Below are 22295 nucleotides of genomic sequence, written 5' to 3'. Positions count from 1 at the left end.
ACAACGCCAGTTTTATGCCAAGTTGAAAATCTACCCCATAAAGTCCGGATTGAGCAAAGGCTGTTCACCTCACTGAACCTGGGTCCGAGTATAACCTATTCCATCGTAGATTTTCCTCCCACGCCACCTTGCTTTAAGGAATACTAAACTTTTTCCCCACCTTGTCTGAAAAAAAAATCGAGCATTTCTATTAATACACAGATATGAATCCAATGATTTGAGCAATTTTGGAGACAGAGTAGTTTTTGATCTTTTGGGATGCGTCAGCAATGGTTTCTTCCAGACCTGTACATTCCTTTGTTTGTATTCTGTGTTTGGGTTGGATTTGACCCCAGGACCTAGATCTGAAAGGACAATGGGGTAAATTTTAGTTTCTGCACTGCTGGTGTAGAGCTTTGAGTGTACATTGGGAACTCAGACACATATCCCCAAATTACTAACATGCGCTCCCAGTACGTAAAGCTCTCCAGCAGGAGTGGAGGAAATGAAAATGTAGTCCACTGTTCCATCATGCGATAGGTTACAAACCCTTCCATCTCTGGGGCCTGGATCTTAATGCAGCCCAGTCTAATGTGGGTCACATCGCAATTCTGTTTCCAGTCAGTAGAGGACCCTAGGACAAAACTACCTGTAGGGTGGAAACAAATTGGCAATCTGACTTGGGCTGCAAGGATGGCTGGTTTGGGACAGGAGATTGCCATTCTGGGCAGGTAAGGTTGGGGTTGAGATGTATTTTTTGGTACAAGCTAGGAGATTTACATCTGCCTGCTGTTTAATCAACCTAGGAGTGTGCGATGCTAATACTGGATCCACAACTGAACAAGGGTTTCATTTCCCTCAGACTGGCAGCCCCCCCCTTAATGAACACATATTCCCCTCTGCCTCTTTTAAAGTTTGCCATGTCAGGCTCCGTAGAAAGAAAGAACTTGCATTTATATAGCACCTTTTCAAGTCCTCAGGACGACCCAAAACTCTTCACAGCCAATGAAATACTTTTGAAGTGTAGTCACTGTTGTAATGTGTTGGAAACGCAGCAGCCAATTTGCACACAGCAAGGTCTCAAACAGCAATGAGAGAAATGACCAGATCATCTGTTTTTGTGGTGTTCTTGAGGGATAGATGTTGGACGGGACATGAGGGTGATTCCACGACCCAGAGCTCCCAGCAGGCCCAGGCTAGAGGAACAGGGCCACAGTGGGAGTTCAGGATCACCGAGTTACCCCTCATACTTCAACTGAGAGGCTGTGCAAGCAAACAAATCCCAGGCCTCTGCCAGACATGCATAGGAGCTACTGGAAGGTCTTCATAACCTGGATAGTGTTGGAGGCCAGAGGTTTGGATGCAGGGCTGGTAGGAAAGGAGTTGCATCCACTAAGCCTGTGGTGCGGATGCATGCCAAGGGTACATCTACTCTCTCCTGTTTGGAGAACAGTTAGGGAATGAAATTCATCTTTCAATGAAATAATACCCATTTTTCTTCATCATTAAAGATCTGCTAACTAACTGGTGGAATTTCAATGCTTTTAAACGTGATTGTTAACAATCAGACATTTTCCTGTTTTTCATTAAAAGAAGTATTTCGCACCCCTCCCCTTCCCATCAGTGACGTGCTTGCATTCAGCAACTCAGTGTGGGGTATTTCACGGACCTGTGTTCTGGGAATTTTGGACATAGGCCCGTGTCCCACCTTACTGTATGTCAGCCAAGCCAGTTTTCTTCCTTCCTCTCCTAAGGCACTGGCTCATGCTGTCACCATTAGCTCATTCAGTAGCCTTTCTTCATGTGGGAGCCCAGACAGTGAGGGTCAATAGGCTATTTGCTAATGGAAGGCATCACAGCCAACCCAACCCTGCCCTCATTAGATGTCCACACCTACTAGCAGGGGATGCTGGATAGTAATCAGAAACTGGAAGCCAGGCTGATTTTTTCCCCCCCTTCTCTAGCCTGGGATACTGTGGCCATTTATAGAAGTCTGCCTGCTGCTCCTCAGTCAAATTAGCATAGGCTGGGAATTGAACCTGTCATCTTCTTGGCTTATACCCTCCTCCATGCTTTTGTTACCTCCAGACTCGACTATTCTAGTCTGGCCTCCCATCTTCCACACTCCATAAACCTGAGCACATACAAACCGCGGCTGGCCATATCCTAACTCGCACCAAGTCCCGATCACCCATCACCCCTGTGCTTGCCGATCTAAATTGCCTCCCGGCCCACCAACACCTCCATTCTAAAATGTTCATACTTGTGTTCAAATCCCTCCATGGTCTCTGTAACCTCCTCTAGCCCGAAACCCTCTAAGAACTCTATGTTCCTCCAGTTCTGGCCTCTTGTTCATCCCCCACTTCCTTTATCCCATCATTGGCTGCCATGCCTTCAGCCATCGAGGCCCTAAGCTCTGGAGTTCCTTCCCCAAACCTCTTCTCCATTTCACCTTTTTCTCCTCTTAAACCTAACTCTTTCACCAAGTGTTTCCTTCTTTGGCTTGGTGTCAATTTTTGTCTGATAATGTTCCTGTGAAGCCCCTTGGGACGGTTTACTACATTAAAGGTGCGATATATATTCAAGTTGTTGTTGTTGTTGCTGTATTGGTCAATATCACATTTGGAGTCGTCAGATGGCCCACCATTCTTTCACTTCAAGTAAGTCTCGTTTGGCATTTAGGAATAGTGTCCTCACCTGCGCAGTCAGTGCATTGGTAGATGCTGTTCTTAAATGCAGCAAGGTATCCTTTGCCTTGAAATAGTGACGGATGATATTAATAAATGCATTCAATGCCTCTCCATGAGATCCCTTTGTCCACTATTCAAATCAAGGCGTCAGTCTCTCTCTTTTGAATGACCTCCTTTTAAAATAATGGACAGAGACATTTCATTAACATGTTTGTTACTAATACTACACAACCCTCTGGAACTCATTTGTGTCATCTAATCCCATTGGCAGAGTAGGGCCACTGCATTGGGCCGTTTGACCCGTTGCTTGGCTTTAGTGAGCACCTTTGTTCTGAGTGTCAGTTTGGCTCACTGGAAGCACTCTCATTAGTGACTCAAAGTCATGGCTTCAAGCCCCACTCCAGTAGCTTGTGACCATAATCTCAGCTGGCACTTCAGTGGACTGCTGAAGGAGTGCTGCACTGTTGGAGGTGCTGTTGTTAACCAACATGTTAAATGGAAGAGGCCTTGCCTGCCTGTTTAGATGGGTGTAAAAGTCCCCGTTGCATTATTTGAAGAGCATGGATGTTCTCCTGTTGTCTTGGCCAAGTTCTATCCCTCAAGGTCGGTGCTGCAAAGTGCTATGGGATGTCCTTCGGTCGTGAAAGGTACTATATAAAAGCACATTCTTTTTTTCTTTCAACCAACATCACTAAAACATTATCTAGTCATTCATCTCATTGCCATTTGTGGGACCTTGCTGCGGTTGCTGCCTTTCCTTACATTACAGCAGGGGCTGCACTTCAAAGTTACTTCATGGGCTGTGAAGTGCTTTGGGACGTCCTGAGGTTGTGAAAGGTGCTTTATAAGTGCAAGTTATTTATTTCAGAAAGAGACAAAGAGGAGACCTTTATCTGTTGTATTGATGCTCGTCCTGACAAACTACACCATCCAGTTCACCCAGTGGTTTAATTCACTGTATAATCCAGGGAAGGAAAGCCGGCACTGAACAGTTTGAAGCAGAATTCCACATGCTGCATTTGGGCTTGAGACCATTAATTATTCAGACGTTCAACATCTGTTAAGAGGAAAACATTCCAGACCTGTGTTACTCGTAGTAAAGTCACGATCTAAACATGCCAACATGCAAATCGCCATTGTATACACCCATCATCCAGACCTATGCAATCTCGCTCAAGACTTGGTAAACAGCCTAATAAATTGTGGTGTCATCCATTCGTTGCATCCACCCAGCTCAAATAACCCTTTGTGTGCTCATTTTATTCCCTTCAAAATTACACACAAAAAAAAGAAAGAACTTGTATTTATACAGAGCCTTTCATGATGTCCGGATGCTCCAAAATGCTCCACAACTAAAAAAAAGTCCTTTTTTTTTTGAAGTATAGTCACTGTTGCAATGTAGGAAACGCGGCAGCCAATTTACACACAGCAAGCTCCCAGAAACAGCAGTGAAATAAATGAGCAGGTAATCTGTTTTAGTGATAGTTGAGGGATAAACTTTGGCTAGGGCAGAAGATGGTGGGTATTGTCCTCTCCATTAATGACCACTTGCTGCATGAATTGACGGGCCGGGTGACTAATTGAGGTGGGAGATCATGTGATTAAACCTCCCAGTTGTGCATCCTCACCCATTTCCAGTTTGACCCCTATTATTTCCCAGTTCTTCTGATGGCTCAGTTGGTACTCGGCCACATTGACCAGGAATGTCTCGGGTTCGAGCCTCAGCCTATGGTGAGTTAGCTAATCTCAGTAGATGAAGAACTATAGTTGGCCTCAGAGCCATTGGGCAGCAGAACAATTTTCCAGGTTGACCATTCCCATTCTCTATCCAGTAACTCCTCCTGAAAAGTGCACGCAGGTGAGGTCAGAATCTGGCTCAGCTGTAATACCTCCTACAGTCGAATAGCCTGCTGCCTGAGCTATCCAGACTCTCTCTCGAAGAATGTTGTTAGAGAAATAAACCCGACACCAGTGTGAGAAATATTTGCTTTTGCATTAAATAATCAGTTCAACTTTGCATTGAGTTCAATTAGCCTTGTTACAAGCTCAGGGAATGCCTTAATATTTCCCATGCTGACACTGATGGTGCCACTAACCTCTCTCAAAACCTGTCTTGAACACACCTTGGGCTGCGATTGAGTGTTACATCCATATAGCTGGCTAGTTCTTAAGTTTTACTTATTCCACTGTTGAGTCACTGAGCTACATCTGAATATTTGGTTTCAGAACGTTAACATTAAAAAAAAAATGTCTTGTTAACTTCAGCCTAGGCAGTGTGGCTGGTTGGAACACTGGCCTATCATCTCTGGGAGCTGTGTTGAAATCCAGCCCAGAAAGGAGGGGATGAAAGTCATCCGTTCTCACCCTGTAAGTGTCCTATGTGGAAAAATTGGTTAGGGCAGCTTGAACTCAGTTATTAAATAGACCTGGGTCCACATTACAAAACTGCCCAGAGCTGACGCTATTTGACACCAAATGGTAAATTTTACAAATTCATACTCCTGTTACGGAGTTTTGCCATTAGAAGGAATAGACAGAAAATTCTGCAGGACCTACTGACCTCCGGACCCAAATTCCCAATATATACTCCCAGTGGGCGGCACTCCATACCAAGTGTGTTTTTTTTACATTTGTCCTGTAAATTGCTGGGGCAAAAAGCAACAGGTTAAACGCACAGCTCTATCTTAGAAGCTAAACATCACAACCCCGACTGCGCGTGAGCACTTTTCACACCTTCTGTTGTTAACGGCACTTACTGTACCTCTCAAAGTAAACACACTATTCTTCTGCGGTTAGCTGCACTTAGAAATATAAATGAGCTGGTTCTGGGGACAGGAGTGACCCATGTTCTTGTTCTGCTGGAGCTACTAAGGGTTGGGGTAGTGTAGTGGTTATGTTACTGGACTAGTAATCCAGCGGTCAGGATTAATAATCTAGAGAACAAAATTCAACTCTCACCATGGCAGTTTGAGAATTTGAATTCAGTTTAAAAACAAATGGAGTTTCAAAAAATCTGGTATCAGAAACAGTGACCATGAAGCTGTTGGATTGTGGTTAAAAACCCAACTGGCTCACTAATGCACATTTGGGAAGGAATAACAAGACCTTCACCACAGGGACTGCAGTGGTTCAAGAAGAAGGCCCACCACCACTTTCTCAGGGCAACAAAGGAATGGGCAGTGCATGCTGGCCTTATCAGTGATACACCCTTCTGAGATTACATTAAAAGAAAGATCTCCTGTGTTAGCATACCTGCATCATATTGCAAAGCACTGTCAGGAAACCAGCTCAGTGTCAGGTTCCCTGGCCTATTTTGCACTTGGAACCAGAGTGAATCTGCCCAAACCCATCTTTAACGCAGCGCTAATCTCGCTGAGAGAGAGCGAGAGCGAGATGATGGGTGTGAGAAATGGTGCAGTAGGGGGCTCTCTTCTGAGGTTGGGGCTGATGTATGTTCTTGGAGCATAGTAGAGCAAGCTTTGCTCTGCATGTGGTCGTGATATGCGCCGACCTGGGAGTGCTTGATACTGACTGAAATGGGAAGAGTTTCATTGCCCACCACTAACACTACTAAAGCATAAATCTTTGTAAAAGAAAGGAAAAGGAGGTGTGATATCAGAGAGTGCCAGGGAAGGGGCATGTGTTGCAGAGGCTACAGTACATGGTACTGTACTTGGTATCTCTTATTAGTGAATGAGCCTGACTTGCAACAAGGGGAGTTCTCCTGGTGTCCTGGCCAATATTTATCCTTCAACATTCATCACTAAAACCGATTATCTGGTCATTATCTCATTGCTGTTTTTGGAACCTTGCTTTGCGCTGTCGCGTTTCCTACATTACAACAGTGACTACACCTCAAATGTACTTCATAGCAAGGGGTACCTTGTATTGTTGCTAGGACTTGTAACAATGGGGGAATTTAATATATTTTCATTCATTTATTCCTAATTTTCATTATTTTTTTCTTTTACGTTGATTTGTAATTAGTTCTCTTCAATATGAAGAGTTACTAGTGCAGGGAGATGGAGGATGACGTAATAAAACTCACTATGCACTTGGTTTGAGTATAAAGCAAGGCTTTAATCAACTTGTTTCAGAACATGGAGGTCTAGTTGTACTTCACTAGTTCCTGTCTTACAAAATGTCCCTGGGCAAGCTGGGCCCACGCCCCAGTATTTATACTCCTTGGACGGCACCACCAGCTGGCCGTCCAGTGTTATTTCATGAGTAGTTTCTTTATGATGATGAGATTTATAACAGAGGATATAAAGCAGGCTATATTGATTCAGTCACCTGTTATAGATCGCTTCCGATTTTCATTTCCATTGACATCTACAAGGCCACATCTGCCCTCACAGGTGGACCTAATAGATCCCATGGCCCTATTCAAAGAAGAACAGGAAAGTTCTCCTGGTGTCCTGATCAGTATTTATCCTTCAACCATCATCACGAAAACAGATTATCTGGACATGATCTCATTGCTGTTTTTGGGACCTTGCTGTGCGCTGCCGCATTTCCTACATTACAACAGTGACTACACCTCAAATGTACTTCATTGACTGTAAAGCACTTAGGATATCCCAAAGGTTATGAAAGGCGCTATATAAATGCAAGTTATTTCTTTTCTCTTAGATACAAACCCAAATTCCAGAGAAAGAAAGTCTTGCATTCATATAGCGCCTTTTATGACCTCAGAACATCCCAAAGCGGTTTACAGCCAATGAAGTACTTTGAAGTGTAGTCACAGTTGTAATGTAGGAAATGTGGAAGCCAATCTGCGCACAGCAAAGTCCTATAAACATCAATGAGAAATATGTCCAGATAATCTGTTTTTTAAGTGATGATGGTCGAGGGATAAATATTGGCGAGGATACTGGGGAGAAATCCCCTGCTCTTTGAAATAGTACCATGGGATCTTTTACGTCCACCTGAGAGAGCAGACGGGACCCCAGTTTAACGTCTCATCTGAAAGACGGCACCTTAGACAGTGCTGCACTGAGGTGTCCGCCTGAATTATGTGCTCAAAACTCTGGAGTGGGACTTGAACCCTTGACCGTCTGACTTAGAGGCAAGTGTCTGACCCAGTCTAAGGCGATGAAAGCTTGGAACAGTCCCATTTTTTCGAATCCCACCTCAGGTATCTCAATTTTCCATCACCTCAGAAAATGACGAGCCAGCTCACAGGGCCCATCTATCCTCGCAGACTGGCCGAGCTGGGTTCTGCCAGTCTCCTCTACTCACTGCTTTAAGAGAAAATGATCATTTTTCAAACAAACTGGGCAGGTGTATATAATCAGGAAGTGAAATTCAATATTGGAACGGCCAGCTGGAATTCTCTCTGCTGCCTCGCTTCCAATTTCTTACTCCACTTTTTCTGATTTTTTTTTTCTTCCCCTTAATTTTTCAGTTTATCCATTCCCTTGCTTTTCTTGTTCTATATGTCTCTCTTCCTCATTCTAACTGCATGCCTCTTTCGGTTTCTCTCTTTCTCTTTGTATGCCTCTCCTTTCTGTATCCTCTGTGTCTATATTCTCTCTATCTCTAAATATACTCTCTTCATCTTTCCTTTGTCTCCAGTTCTTCATCTGTTTCTTTTCATTGCTGTATCTCTCTCTACCTCTCTGTTTCTCCATCTGTTTCTCTCTACCTTTCTCTTTCCCTCCATTTCTGTATTTCTCCATCCCTCTTTCCATCTTTCTGCAGTTCTTTCTGTCTCCCTATTTCTCCATTCCTCTCCATCTCTATCTCTTTCTCCATCTCTGTATTTCGCTCTGTCTCTGTATTTCTTATCAATCTGAGTGATTTCTTTTGTCCTCGCTCTGTTTTGTTTTCTCCTCACACTTATTTAGTCTTAAGTGCACAAGGAAAGGCATAAACCAATAGTATGCAGCACAGATGCTCTGGTTTGAATGCCTATAAGTACTTTCAATGAGCTCTAACTCATTGTGAAAGAGGGGCTTGTCTGGAGTGAGGATGAGGTAATTAAGGGGAACCTCTTCAGTTTTTTGTGCCAAGGTTGAGCTCCAGCTCTCAATGAGTCGTTTATAAAAAAACGAATTCCTTTTCTCCTCCCAAGTACACTCTCTCACTCTGCTCTTTCCCTGAGAAAAAGACAGCTGCAAAGAAGCACTAATCCCAATGCAACTGAAAGTCATTTCTAATTCGGGACTTAAGTCTGAGGTGTAAATGCTTTCAAAGTTCAGGCTATGACTTCTCCAGCCTCAGACACCCAGAGATAGCTTAACTCAATGGTCATTTATTCTCCTTTCCCGTTGATTTATTTTTGGCACCTCCAATTTTCTCCCTTCCTCTCTAAACCATACGGTATAGTTTCATAGCTATTGTGTATCCTGCATCTCCTCTCCCAAGTACCTATGCTTCATGTGTGATCCTGGAGAGCAAGTGTTCACAGCCTATTCATTTGTAGGAGCTTCATTGATCAGTGCAATATTGTCCTCAACCAGTAGCCACACACATACACTCAATGTCTGCATTAAGCTCTGCAGGTCAGGTATAGTACAACTAGATGCAGAGTTAAGTTTCATCTTCTCTGCTCTAACAATGTGCCTCAGCATCAACCTCAGAAGAGCGCCCTCTACTGCACCATATTGTGATATTTTGTCTCTTCCTACCCATGCCATCCTGTGGCCTCTCTGAAAGACTGCCAATCGCTGCCATATTAGCAACGGTTTTATGCTGTGGACGCATGCCTGCTAGGAACTAGATTGAGACTGTTCAACTCATTTCACATGGGATCCTTATAGCCAGAAGACTGAGCAGACTTTTATCCCATCAGTCTGGGCTGGGTTTGAACCCAGATCCTAGAGGTGAAACGCAAGTGCACCGCCCACCCTAAGTTACCTTCTGTGACTTTTGAATGTTGTGGAATATAAGTATTCAACAGAAACACTGTGGGTAATTTAGTAAAGGATTCTGCATTGGTTTCTCAATGCATGACGTAAAAGTGATGAATTCACAAGGTTTTTTCTGAAGCTGATAAACATATGTGACAATATGTGGCCTGCCGTTCACATTGGTCTAATTATAAGCTCAATATCTCCTCCAAGCGGCATCGATCGTCCTTTAAAGGATAATGTACTTGTATATTTTTTTTAAATAGGATACGGTAGTGTAGCAGTTACGTTACTGGGCTAGTAATCCAGAGGCCTGGACTAATAATCCAGAGAATGTAAATTCACAATCCCACCTAGGCAGTTTGAGAATTGAATTCAGTTTTTTTTTAAATCTGGAAATAAAAAGCTGGTCTCAGTAATAGTGACCATGAAGCTGTCGGGTTGTCATAAAAGCCCGACTGGTTCATTAATATCCTTTAGGGAAGGAAACCTGCTGATCTTACCCAGTCTGGCCTACATGTGACTCCAGTCCCACACCAATGTGGTTGACTCTAAACTGCCCTCTGAAGTGGCCTAGCAAGCCACTCAGTCAAGGCGACTGGGGTTGGCCAATAAATGCTGGCCTTGCCAGCGATGCCCATATCCCCAGAATGAATTAAAAAAAAACAAATGAGTTCCCGTGCGTTATTTCCCTTTGATGCTCTTGTCAAAGTCAGTCCCTGATTGATGGCTGATCAATCGCTCATTAAAACCTTAGTGTTTCAGCAGCACGGTGCCATTCATTGGAGTAGCAGGGGACAGCACGCTGGCAGCAGTCAGCTCCTCGCACAATCAGATTCCCATCTGACCTGTCAGTGAGGCAATGCTAAATGAAGGCCCAGTGCAGCCAGAGAGGGAGAGGAGGAGTGACAACTGAAAGGAGTTCCATTCATCTCCGCCAACTTCTATTGACTAGTTTACAGTGGTATTGGTAAAGGCCTTGAAGCAGGTTTGGTACAGCTGGTACATATGTGTCATCTTGGCCTATTTGGAACCATTCTAATCTCGGGTCCAGAAGGTCATAGATTCAATCCCCGTACTAAGAGTTTGAGTTCACAATCTAAGCTGACATTGCTGTACAGTACTGAGGGAGCACAGCAATACTGGAGGCTCGATGCTTTAGATGAGATGTTAAACCAAGTTCTGTGAACCCAGTCCAGTGAACCAGGTGGATGTTAAAGATCCTATGACACTGTTGAAAGAAGAACAGGGAGTACGCTTGCTGCCCTGAGCATCATTCCTCCTTCAACCACCAAAACCAGGTTAACTGGCTGTTCATCCCACTGTTGTTTGTGGGGTTTTGCTGCATGCAAAATATCTGCCATTTTTGCCTGACCTATGTAACAATGGTCACTGTACTGCTATGTGGCTCGTTGTACATGATGTGTGAAGAGATGTGATATACAACACCATGTTAGCAAAAAGAAAGACTTGCATTTATAAAGCGCTTTTCACAACCTCCGGATGTCCCAAAGTGCTTTACAACCAATGAAGCACTTTTGAATTGTTGTCACTGTTATAATGTAGGAAACACGGCAGTCAATTTGCGCACAGCAAGCTCCCACAAACAGCAATGAAATAAATGAGTGGATCATCTGTTTATTTTAGTGATGTTGGTTGAGGGAAAAATATTGGCCAGGATGCCAGGGAGAACTCCGCTGCTCTTTTTCAAAATAGTGCCATGGGATCTTTTACGTCCACCTGAGAGAGCAGACAGGGCCTCGGTTTAACGTCTCATCCAAAAGACAGCATCTCCGGCAGTGCAGCACTCCCTCAGCACTGCGTTGGAGTGTCAGCCTAGATTTTTTGCTTGACTTGAACCCACAACCTCCTGACTCAAGAGGCGAGAGTGCTACCCACTGACCCACAGCTGACACGGGAGGCGCAGCAAGTTGTAAAGATGGGAGCAAGAAGTTACATCTGACCCCTGGTATACCTGATCTTAGATGTAGTTTAAAGCTTTCTCTACACTACTAACTGTGCTGTACCTAATCAGGGAGTGCTGGATGAGACAGTGTAGAGGACCATTGTGATTATGGTACTGGACTAGCAACTCGGACGTTCTGAGTTCAAATTGAATCATTAGGCACAGTAAGTTCTGTATATGAGAGCAGGGAGGTACAAAGGAACATAGACATACTAAGTGAGCGGGCAACACTCTGGCAGATGGAGTTCAATGTGGGGAAGTGTGAGCTCATGCACTTTGGATCTGAGCAAAACAAATTGGAATATTTTATTAATAGTGAAAGACGAGGAGTTGTAGAGGAGCAATGGGATTTAGATGTCCATGCACACACATCACTAAAAGCTAATGCACAGATACAAAAAGTAATTAAAAAGACAAAGGGAATGTTGGTCTTTATCTCAAGGGGGTTTGAATTCAAAAGTAAGGAAGTGATGTTTCAGTTGTACAGAGCCTTGGTCACACATTATCTGGAGTACTACATTCAGTTTTGTACACTAAACTGCAGGAAAGATATATTGGCCTTGCAGGGGAATACAGAGCAATTCACCAGAATTATACCAGAGCTTAAATGGTTAAGTTATGCTGACAAATTGGATAAACATGGCTTGTATTCCCTTGAGTTTAGAAGGTTGAGGGGTGAACTGATCAAGGTGTTTAAAATGATAGAGATTCAATAGGGTAGATACCGAGAAACAATTTCCTCTGGTGAGGGAATCCAAAACAAGAGTGTGCAGTCTTAGGGCTGAATGCTTTACTCCTGTTCCTGTGTTTCTGATGGCCCAAGGAGAAAACGATTGACAAAATTAGAGGGATTATACCCTTTATTTAATGAAGTCTTCTAAATCTCAGATCAATACTTTAAATCATAGTGCCAAATGCTATTCCCCTGTTTTTCAGACAGACTTTTCCACTGGATGATGTCATGGGGTTAACAGATAATGCACAGAGCATGGCAGAGAGTCAACTCATGACATCATCAGTGGAGTAGTCCATTGGGAGCATGGGGGTAGGGGGAAGTAATGTAAATTTGACAGCAAGTAAAACTTTGAATGTTCAAACACCACATTAACCCATTCAGCATCACAAACCTATGCAGATTATAAAGGGGTTACAGGTGGAATTGATACCGATTTGTGCCAGCAATGCCAGCTTTTATTTTCTGCTCACATAGTTAGCTTTCCCAAAAACAAATTTGATTACATTTAATAAAACATATCTCTGCATTGAAATGGCCCAATTCTGCACACAAAAGCCACACGCACTAGTGTCAAATTTCTCCATTTGTAGTTCTGACAGACGCATCGACCCCACTTACTTCAACAAATTTTTTTAATCTGTTCTCAGGATGTGGGTGATGCTTGCAAGGCCACATTTATTGCCCCTTCCCTATTTATCCCGAGAAAGGAGATAGTGAGCCACCACCTTGAAACTGGGTGACTGGAGTCACGTGTAGGCTTAAATATCCACTCTCTCCACCACCGGCGCAATGAGTCTGCAGTGTATAGTATCTACAAGATGCACTGCAGCAACTCACCAAGGCTTCTTCAGCAGCAGCTCCCAAACTCACGACCTCTACCACCTAGAAGGACAAAGGCAGCAGGTGCATGGGAACACCATCACCAAGTTCTCCTCCAAGTCATACACCATCCTGACTTGGACATATATCGCTGTTCCTTCAACATCACTGAGTCAAAATCCTGGAACTCCCTACCTAACAGCACTGTGGATTGCAGCTGTTTAAGATGAAGGCCCACCACCACCTTCTCAAGGGCAACTAGATATGGGCAAGAAATGCTGGCCTTGCTAGCAACCCCCATATCCCAAGAATGAATAAAAAGACCAGGTAGAGGGGGCAGGTTCCCTTCCCTGAAGGGACATTAGTGAACCAAGTTGTTTTTTTACAACAATCTGGCAACTTTTCTGGTTATTTCTGGTGCCAGCCCACAAGTTACCATATAAATGAAATTGAATTTCACAACTTGCCCTGGTGGGATTATGAACTCATGATCTTTGGGTTACCATTTCCGCTACGTTACTGCACCCAACAATACCTGTACTCACTGGTGGACAGAGGAATACCATAGGAACCCAAAACGCTTCCATACATCAGTATTGCACAATGTCTTTTCAAGGTCATCACTTATTTGCTATCGACTGAAGAGTAAAAGTTACATTTCTGTGCTCCCGACACAGAACCTTCCCCATCGGGAGCGCATATCAGAAAATCACAGGAGAATTTACTCTGAAATGTTCGAAATGTATGGTACCACCTGTTTCATTTTATTTTTTTAAACTTAAATATTAATTTACTTGTACTAGACACTACGGTTCAAATCCCAAGGGACCCAAATTAAAAATGAAGACTTTTGGAGTAATATCAGAAGTCAGGTAGAGCTTTTCCCATATTGTGGAATAAATTACCGGGATAAGCTACTGAAGAGGACAATAGAGTGACACTTAGATGTGCTACTGGAGAGAGAAGGGCTTGAGGTATGCGGTGAGAAGGTGGAATTGTGGGACTGAGATCAGTGCAAGAAGGTTGGCCTCTTTGGACCAAATGGCCTTGTCATGTTTCCTGAAGCCCGAAGCAGGAAGATCCTAGAATCTGTGTCTTGCTATTGGTCAAAATGAGTGGGTTATGTAGTGGGTTTGACATTGGTTTTCCATAACTGCGACCTGGATTCCAGTCTGGAATGACAGGATAAAGAACCAAAACTCATTTCGCATAGACCCTTGTAGGCAGTGGGCAGACAAGACTCTCATGTGGACATAAGAGGTCATGTAGCACTAGTCATAAGAGCAGGGAGTTCTGCTGGTGTCTTGACCAACATTAATCTCTCAACCACCATCACCGAATAGCTGTCATTTATCTCACTGCTGTTTGTGGGACATTGCTGTGTGTAAATTGGCTGCTGCCTTTCCTACATCATAACAGTGACTACATTTCAAAAAGTACTGAATTGGATGTGAAGTGCTTTGGGACATTCTGAGGTCGCGAAAGGTACTATATAAATGCAACTCTTTCTTGTTGGGGCAGAGTAGAGGGAGTTTTACTCTTCCTCTAATCGTCCTATACCTGACCTAGGAAACACTTGAGGCCGACAAAGTTTCATTCCCCGATGCTAAAATCGCTCACCACTGAGCACGAAATGATGAGGTAGAATCTTCCCGAAAATTAGTGGAAATCCCGGATAAATTGTAGTAACTGGCCATTTACACTGTTTCTCCATTGGTTTCCGCCATTTGTCCGCGGAAGTAACGGTAGACGATGGGGAGAATATCCGCAGAAATTACTGCCATAGGGGTGTTAAAATGAAATAGGCCTTTTAGATGAACCTTTATAAATCACTGGTTAGGCCTCAGATGGAGTATTGTGTCCAATGCTGGGCATCACACTTTTGGAAGGATGTCAAGGCCTTGGAGAGGGTGCAGAGGATTTTTACTAGAATGCTACCAGGGATGAGAGGTTTCAGTTATGTGGAGAGACTGGAGAAGCTGGGATTGTTCTCCTTAGAGCAGAGAAGTTTAAGGGGAGATTTAATGGAGATGTTCAAAATTATGAAGGGCCTTGATAGAGTAGATAGGGAGAAACTGGCAGGAGGGTCGCAGAGGACACAGGTTTAATGTAATTGGCAAAAGGACCAAGTGGGAGATTAGGAGAAATTTCTTTATGTAGCGAGTTGTTATGAGCTGGAATGCACTGTCTGAGAGGGTGGTGGAAGCAGATTCAATAGTAACTTTCAAAAGTGAATTGGATATATACTTGAAAATGAAAATTTTCCCAGGCTATGGGGAAAGAGCAGAAAGAGTGGGACCAATTGGATAGCTCCTTTAAAGAGCCGGCTCAATTACAATGAGCCAAATGGTGTATGATTCTATGATTCTAAGTTTGTTTAATTTTCGTTCCAGGGATGTGGGCGTCACTGGCAAGGCCAGCATTTATTGCCCATCCCTAATTGCCCTTGAGAAGGTAGTGGTGAGCCACTTTCTTGAACCGCTGCAGTCCGTGTGGTGAAAGTGCTCCCACAGTGCTGTTAGGGAGGGAGTTCCAGGATTTTGACCCAGCGACGATGAAGGAACAGCGATATACTTCCAAGTCAGGATGGTGTGCAACTTGGAGGGGAACTTGCAGGTCATGGTATTCCCATGCGCCTGCTGCCCTTGTCCTTCTAGGTCGTGGGTTTGGGAGGTGCTGCCGAAGAAGCCTTGGCGAGTTGCTGCAGTGCATCTTGTAGATGGTACACGCTACAACCACGGTGCGCTGGTGGTGCAGGGAGTGAATGTTTAAGGTGGTGGATGGGGTGCCAATCAAGTGGGCTACTTTGTCCTGGATGGTGTCGAGCTTCTTGAGTGTTGTTGGAGCTGCACTATTCCAGGCAAGGGGCGAGTATTCCATCACACTCCTGGCTTGTGCCTTGTAGATGGTGGAAAGGCTTCTTCTCCAGGCGGTCCTTACTGTTGAGTCGCCCCAAATAGTTTTCTATGTTGACTGATGTCTGTGTGCCTGTCTCGTCTACAGGTTATCAAATCCGGTGTGGAGACCACCTGCAAATGCCATGGTGTTTCTGGCTCTTGCACCGTTCGGACTTGCTGGAGGCAGCTGTCCCCTTTCCATGAGATCGGCAAGTTACTCAAACTGAAGTACGAGACCTCGCTCAAGGTCGGCAGCACGACCAATGAAGCAACGGGCGAAGGGGAGATTACACCGCCCAAAAAGGCCATTACAGCTACTCACCACCAGCAAAACCAGATCCCAAGGACTACTGACTTGGTCTATATTGATGACTCGCCCAGCTTCTGTCGGCCGAGCAAGTACTCGCCGGGCACTGCAACGCGGAAGTGCTATAAGGACAAGAACTGCGAGAGCATCTGCTGTGGTCGAGGGCACAATACTCAGAGCCGGGTAGTGACGCGACCCTGTCAGTGCCAAGTGCGCTGGTGCTGTTATGTGGAGTGTAAGCAATGTACTCAAAGAGAAGAGATTTACACCTGCAAAGACTAAATATTCCACTTTCCAGTGGAAAAGGCTCTGGAGAACCCTAGTGAGGAGCAGGAAGGATCTGCCTGAGGAAACACTGCAACAAATCCCAACAGTCCCAAAAAAATACATGGAGAGAATTCTGACTTCAATGTACATCAAAAACGTATAAACTGCATCACAGATCTCTTGGATTCAAAGAGCTAAAGTCTGAAGTCAAACGACACAGAGAAGGTAGATAGATATTGGATGGTGCAATGCCTGCTTCTGAACAAACCACTTACCCTGGAAACGATGGATCTTCTTAAGGATATCGCAGGTCAACAGCAACTGAACATGCCAACAAGGGTTTCAGTAGGTCTTCCACTGATGAGCTGGTTAAAAATTTGAGAAATTCAATTTTAATGGATTACAACTGGGCCTGTTCAGGCCTTTAATTTCAAGGTCCATTGCGTGACACTCAGTGCTGAAATAGTTAATTACTGAAGTTTCACAGGACATGGACAGAACAGATCGAGGTGGAAGAATTACAAAGTTCCATTTGGGCTGAAGAGTGAAGAAGCAGTTTGAAAGGCAATTGTGCAACAAGTGGTCCAAAGCTGATTGGATGAAGGGTTACCAGCAAGGTAGCCACAACCCAAAGATTGAACATATTTGGTGGGAATTCAGACCATGCTCACAGCATCATTGACTAACACCTGCTTTATGCAAGCTGCTCCCCTCATGTCTTCATAGAATGGTAGAATGGTAGGGAGTAAATGTACTCTTTGGTATAGTGGTAAGCCATACAGACCAGAGAAGACTCAGGTTTGATTCTCTGCTTGTACTGAATTAGCTGACCTCCACTGGGTTGGAGATTGAGGTCGTGCAATTGGCCTTAGTGGTCCAGGACTAGGGAAAGGGAAAAAGACCCTTGTGCCCATTTCTGATTGCTATCCAGTAACCCCTGCTAGAAGTGCATGTGAGGGTAGGCCTGGGCTTAACTGGGACAACTCCCATAAATGCACTGCCTATACATTATGTAGGCTCAGACATGAAAAGTGATCACTGGTATGAGGTACCGGAGAGGGCCAGCCACCTGGGACTGATGCCCCAGCAAGAGCCAGTGCCTCAAGGATATGAGGAGAGAAACGTGGTGAGAACAGAGACACAAATGAGTGGCTGAACAGACTTGCCCTTTGAGTAGCTCAGGCATACTGACTAGGAAGGCCGCAGGCTCGATTCCCAGTACTGAGCTGAGCAAAGGGGAGCGGTGCTCCAGGGTTAGAGAGAGGGCAATCGGCTAGTGCCCCTCTTTCCTAATTACTACACTGTGACACCTGCTGGAAGTGCACGAGTGTGGAAATCAGGTGAGGGCAAGTTTGGGTTTAAGCTGTGATGCCACTCACGCCCCCACCCACCCCCCCCCATGATCGAATAGCCTCGCAGCCTGATGCTTTTGCGGCTTTATGTGAATAATAGTAAGGTGATGGGATGATGGGTGACCGGTTCCCAGGGTACTGCACTCCAGTGAGGAATCGATGCCTTTCAGTGAGAGGGATGGGTGGGGCCTGGGGAGACTGATGAGAAACAAAATGCGTGAGACATTTCATGGTTTTATTTAGAAGCTCGGCAAGTTCCCGGCAAAACTTTCCTTAACCTTAACGTGCCTTTTCCGAAGGGTCACTTGGTTTTCCTGTTTGTTCTGCAGGGTTCAGGTTGGGTTGTTAAAAAAAAAAATGGGTCTCAATAGTGCAATTAGAACAAGGAGCCAGACAAAGCAGTTTTTGTACACGTAAAGGGTTTAGAGAAGAGTGGTAATACGTTCTGGTCCTTTCATTCCTGGGACCTGCGTTTGAATCCAGCTGAGACATCAGGTAGATGAAAGTTTCCTCACTCCAGTGGCTGTTAAGTATCAGGTTCCCAGAAGATGCAGGCCTACAGTGTAGTAGTATCCATGCCAATAGACATTAATGATCTGTTTATACTGGGTCTGGGACCATCCCAGATTAACCCTAATTGGCGTGAAACAGCTCGTATAAAATGGCCATAAATTGTGAATCCTGGACAGTTATGTGCCCCCAGAGCATGGCTGTGAGTTCCCACGCTTCAATGACGTAATGATCTCATTACGTTGTGGTATTCATAATAAATAAGGCCTGTAAGCTAAATATTCGCGAACAGACTGTGTTCCTCTACTGCACAGGCAGTTTGAGGTACGAGGAAAGCAGGAATTACACATGGGAAAGATTTGGTATGCAAACCAGACTAGAGACGTGGCTCATAGTTTTGCTTCAACCACTTACTTTAAATAAAGCCAACCAGAATACAGGCCAATAGACCACTGGCCATTCCAGTGCGTCCTTCAGCGGAAGACAAATTGGAAATGAAAATTGCAGTTGAAGGTTCCGAATGCTCCAATTACCAGCTGTCGGTATAGTCAGAGCGTTATCTGTCGTTCTCACTCTACGACTGTTGTAGGTCAATTATACATGATGGAGAAAGCACTAGCCAATAAAGTTAGAGAGCTCTTACGAGGTTATGTGCAAACCAGACCATGGAGGGCTGGATAGTTTCACTGGTTGCAAAGAAGACGAGATTTTGAGACTGTGGTTCTTCAGACTGAAGACTGGCAGACTTTTAAGTAGACATGGTGGAACATGTCGATGGAAAGGCTGATCTCTGATACTAATCTACTGTGTTTAAGTGGATTTAACTGCCTGGAGATCTAAAGGACTGGCAGTAATTGCATATTCCTCACTCTATCATAACAATTTGACGTATCACCATGCATGTTCACAAACTGCTATTTAACCCTGACACCCCTAATTTCTACAAGATGGATTCAGATACTAGTAGCTCCATTAGGGAAGCATTCACAGCTGAAATCGGCAGATTGCAGAACAGGAACAAGAATCAGCAGGAAGCTCAAATACCATCATGCTCAGCTTCTTAAACTGAAGTTCCTATGCAGCCAAATAGGTGCATTGATGGTTTCCTGCCCCTATGTCACTAGCATGCCTTGTAAATAGTATTCACTAAAAATGCTGGTGACATCTAGTGGTAGAATATCAGCATTGCATCAACTTTTAAAACAATTACATGGGCCAGTTTCGGCGGCTTGGGTTAATTGGATCTAATTAGAATGTCAATCTAATCTTGAATGATCAGATGCGTGGTTAGATCTAATTCTAATAAAAAATGACTAACTCTTATTCGGAAATCAGTAATTAATGGACTGATGAGATGTTGAAGCTCACTTGGCTACTAGACTGATCCCTTCAGCCTAAAGCCCCGTTACACACTGACTGCACATTGCGCATCGTTTTGGTGTCATTAATTCACACATAATATCCCAAAAAATGTCAAGGAACACCAAATCATTTTGACCAGAACATGGATCCATACCTTCTGTTTGCTGGGCTGTGATGAGCTTTCTAGTGCCTTGGGTTTCAGGACATACTCCAGATGGTTTCTTGTGTCCAACAAATACTTTGGATGACGTCATGGAAACCGCTTGGGCCAAATTCATTCAGCAAGATAAGTCTGGACAACACTAGGACTAGGTTGAACTCCTAGTGCAACATAAGAACCAGCCATAGGAGCTACGGTCATCTAGGGTGGAAATGGGGGTGGCGGGTTCAGTGCATGCAGATGTGGTGAATAGCCTCATATTAGTTGTATAGAATTATCAAAAATGTTGACTTTTGTTAAGTGACTGTTATTAATGTGCTATATGCTCTACTTATAACACACCCTAGTATTATTCCCTGTAGATCACAGTGTGTCGGGGGAAGTGAAAATTCTTTCAATGGCTTAGTGGGTATATGCACTTTCGAGTGCGGAACTGAGGCATACAAGCCAGAGAGGTCCCAGGTTTCATACACTGAGTAAGCTGATCTCAGCCAGGAAACCATTAGAGGTGCTATGATTGGGCTCAGTACCTCTGGACTAAAGGATGGGGTGTTGCGAGGGGAGGGTGGGAAAGATCAGAAAGCATTCCTGCTCTTGATTGCTATCCAGTGACTCCAACTGGCAGGCACATGTGTGTGTGGATGTTGGTTAGGGACAGGTTCGGGCTCAGCCACAATGTCTCCTGAGTTCGATTGCCAAAACTCCGCCTTGCGTGAGGAACCTATGGGCAGATGATGCCCATGGAACCATATTCCCCCAGACAGTGCCTTCAAGAGAGAGGAGGGCAGTAATTTGGAGCTGGGGAAAGAACATCCAAGGAAAGATCAAATTGTGTCATCATGTTTGTAACGAGTGTTGACACCAAGACGTGGATTATAAAATCCAAAATTTTTTTTGAGGCAAAAATAAAGATGAACGCAAACCGACACTATTACAGGGTGTGTTATAATTGATTAGCGCAGTGCAGAGTATATTGACCCTGGTAGCAGTATTGGAAAGACTTTAGTTTAACTTTCTACCACAGTGCACCACTGGCTGATAAAAGTGTGCCCATTGCTGTAACCTATAGTATAACGGTCACAGAACCGGTCAGTTCTAATCATAAATATATATATATATATATATTATAAAATATGTAAAGGTTAGTGGGAGGGAAGGGGTGCAATGGTTGCGTGTGCAAGTGTGTGCGTGTGCATGGGTGGAAAATTGGGTCAAATGACCCCAGAAAGCACATAAGGCAAAGGTTGTCTCTGGTCACCGTGTGTTAGTGACATCGTAAACTTAACAGGAAGATTTCAAGACGTCTGCCATTTCTGGAGAAGTCACAAACTTGGGGATCACGGAAAATCTCCCCGATAGGTTTACAACATCACTAACACACAGCGAGCCGAGGAAATCTTCCTTCAACTCAGCTGAATAGATAACTGTTAATAAAAAAAAGGTTAAAAAGAGCGCGAGAACATGAATTTAAAACACATAGAAGAAGTTTTGATTAAGCACCATTAAATAGCATCTGCAACACTTTAATAAATAAGTCCCTTTACTGAAGTGGTAACATTGAATTCAGGCACTAATGCTGTCACTTCTGAAGGACGTTACATGGTAGTATGCACCAAACAGAAGCATCTGTTCAATGTAAGTTATAGCTATTTGGGTGAGGTGTAAGCTAGTATGTGGTGGGGGTGTGAGGGGGGAGCAGGGATGGTCATGTATGTTTAAAAACCACAAACCAAATTGCCTCTTTTGTGCTCGTACATCAAATAACTGCATGGGTAGAGTGCGTAGGGGAAAATCTGGCGGCAGGGGTTCTGGAGAGTTGTGCATTTCTGAATGACTGGATGGAAAATCAGACAGGTTGTGTGGACAGCATTGTCTATGCAACTGTGGTGGCTGCAGTTCACTTTTGATCTATATCTGGGGCTGCAGCAGCGTCTGTAGTTCAGCTTCGCTCCTTCTGCAGATACTTAGCCCATGATACAGTGTTGCATCTATTACCCTGTGGGGATTGGGGTAATGCACAACTCACTTCATAGTATTGCCAATGGTAATATCAAGAGGCTCAATCCCCACCTCGTGGGAGTGCTCAGATTACTGGAATTGTATCGCCCGTGAGGTTGGGACCATTTAGTTAGGGGAGCAACATTGTCCACAAACTGTCTGAAGTTGTGTTTAGCTCCCCATGGAGCCCGTCCATAGAATAACATTACTTATCGGAGTGTGAGGAAGTTTGCAGTTTTACCCAGCTCTATCCCATGTACCCAATGGACTAGAGTTCCCTTCAGAAATATGTCTGCAGCCCTGCCCAGCTCTATACCCATTTTGCCCTGTAATGGCCCTGCTCACTGTGGGATGTTATCCTCAGAATAACTCCCTACCAACTGAAAGCTATCTCCTTA

General features: G+C 44.2%; 1 protein-coding gene across 1 annotated transcript in view; it reads left to right on the top strand.

Moving 5' to 3' along the window:
- Nucleotides 1–17715, top strand: part of wnt9a (wingless-type MMTV integration site family, member 9A) — a 75989-nt gene extending 58274 nt beyond the window's left edge. The window contains exon 4 of the mRNA XM_085992100.1: nucleotides 16048–17715. Coding sequence (XP_085848226.1) covers nucleotides 16048–16530 — 483 coding nt within the window. The 3' untranslated portion in view covers nucleotides 16531–17715. The remainder of the gene's footprint in view (nucleotides 1–16047) is intronic.
- The last annotated feature ends 4580 nt before the right edge of the window (nucleotides 17716–22295 follow it).

Source organism: Somniosus microcephalus, chromosome 7, assembly GCF_052327205.1.
Source record: "Somniosus microcephalus isolate GS21.2 chromosome 7, FLI_Smic_1.0, whole genome shotgun sequence".
In the NCBI taxonomy this organism is placed as follows: Eukaryota; Metazoa; Chordata; class Chondrichthyes; order Squaliformes; family Somniosidae; genus Somniosus; species Somniosus microcephalus.
The sequence above is the reverse complement of the archived record's forward strand: the minus strand, read 5'-3'. Positions and strand labels throughout refer to the sequence as shown.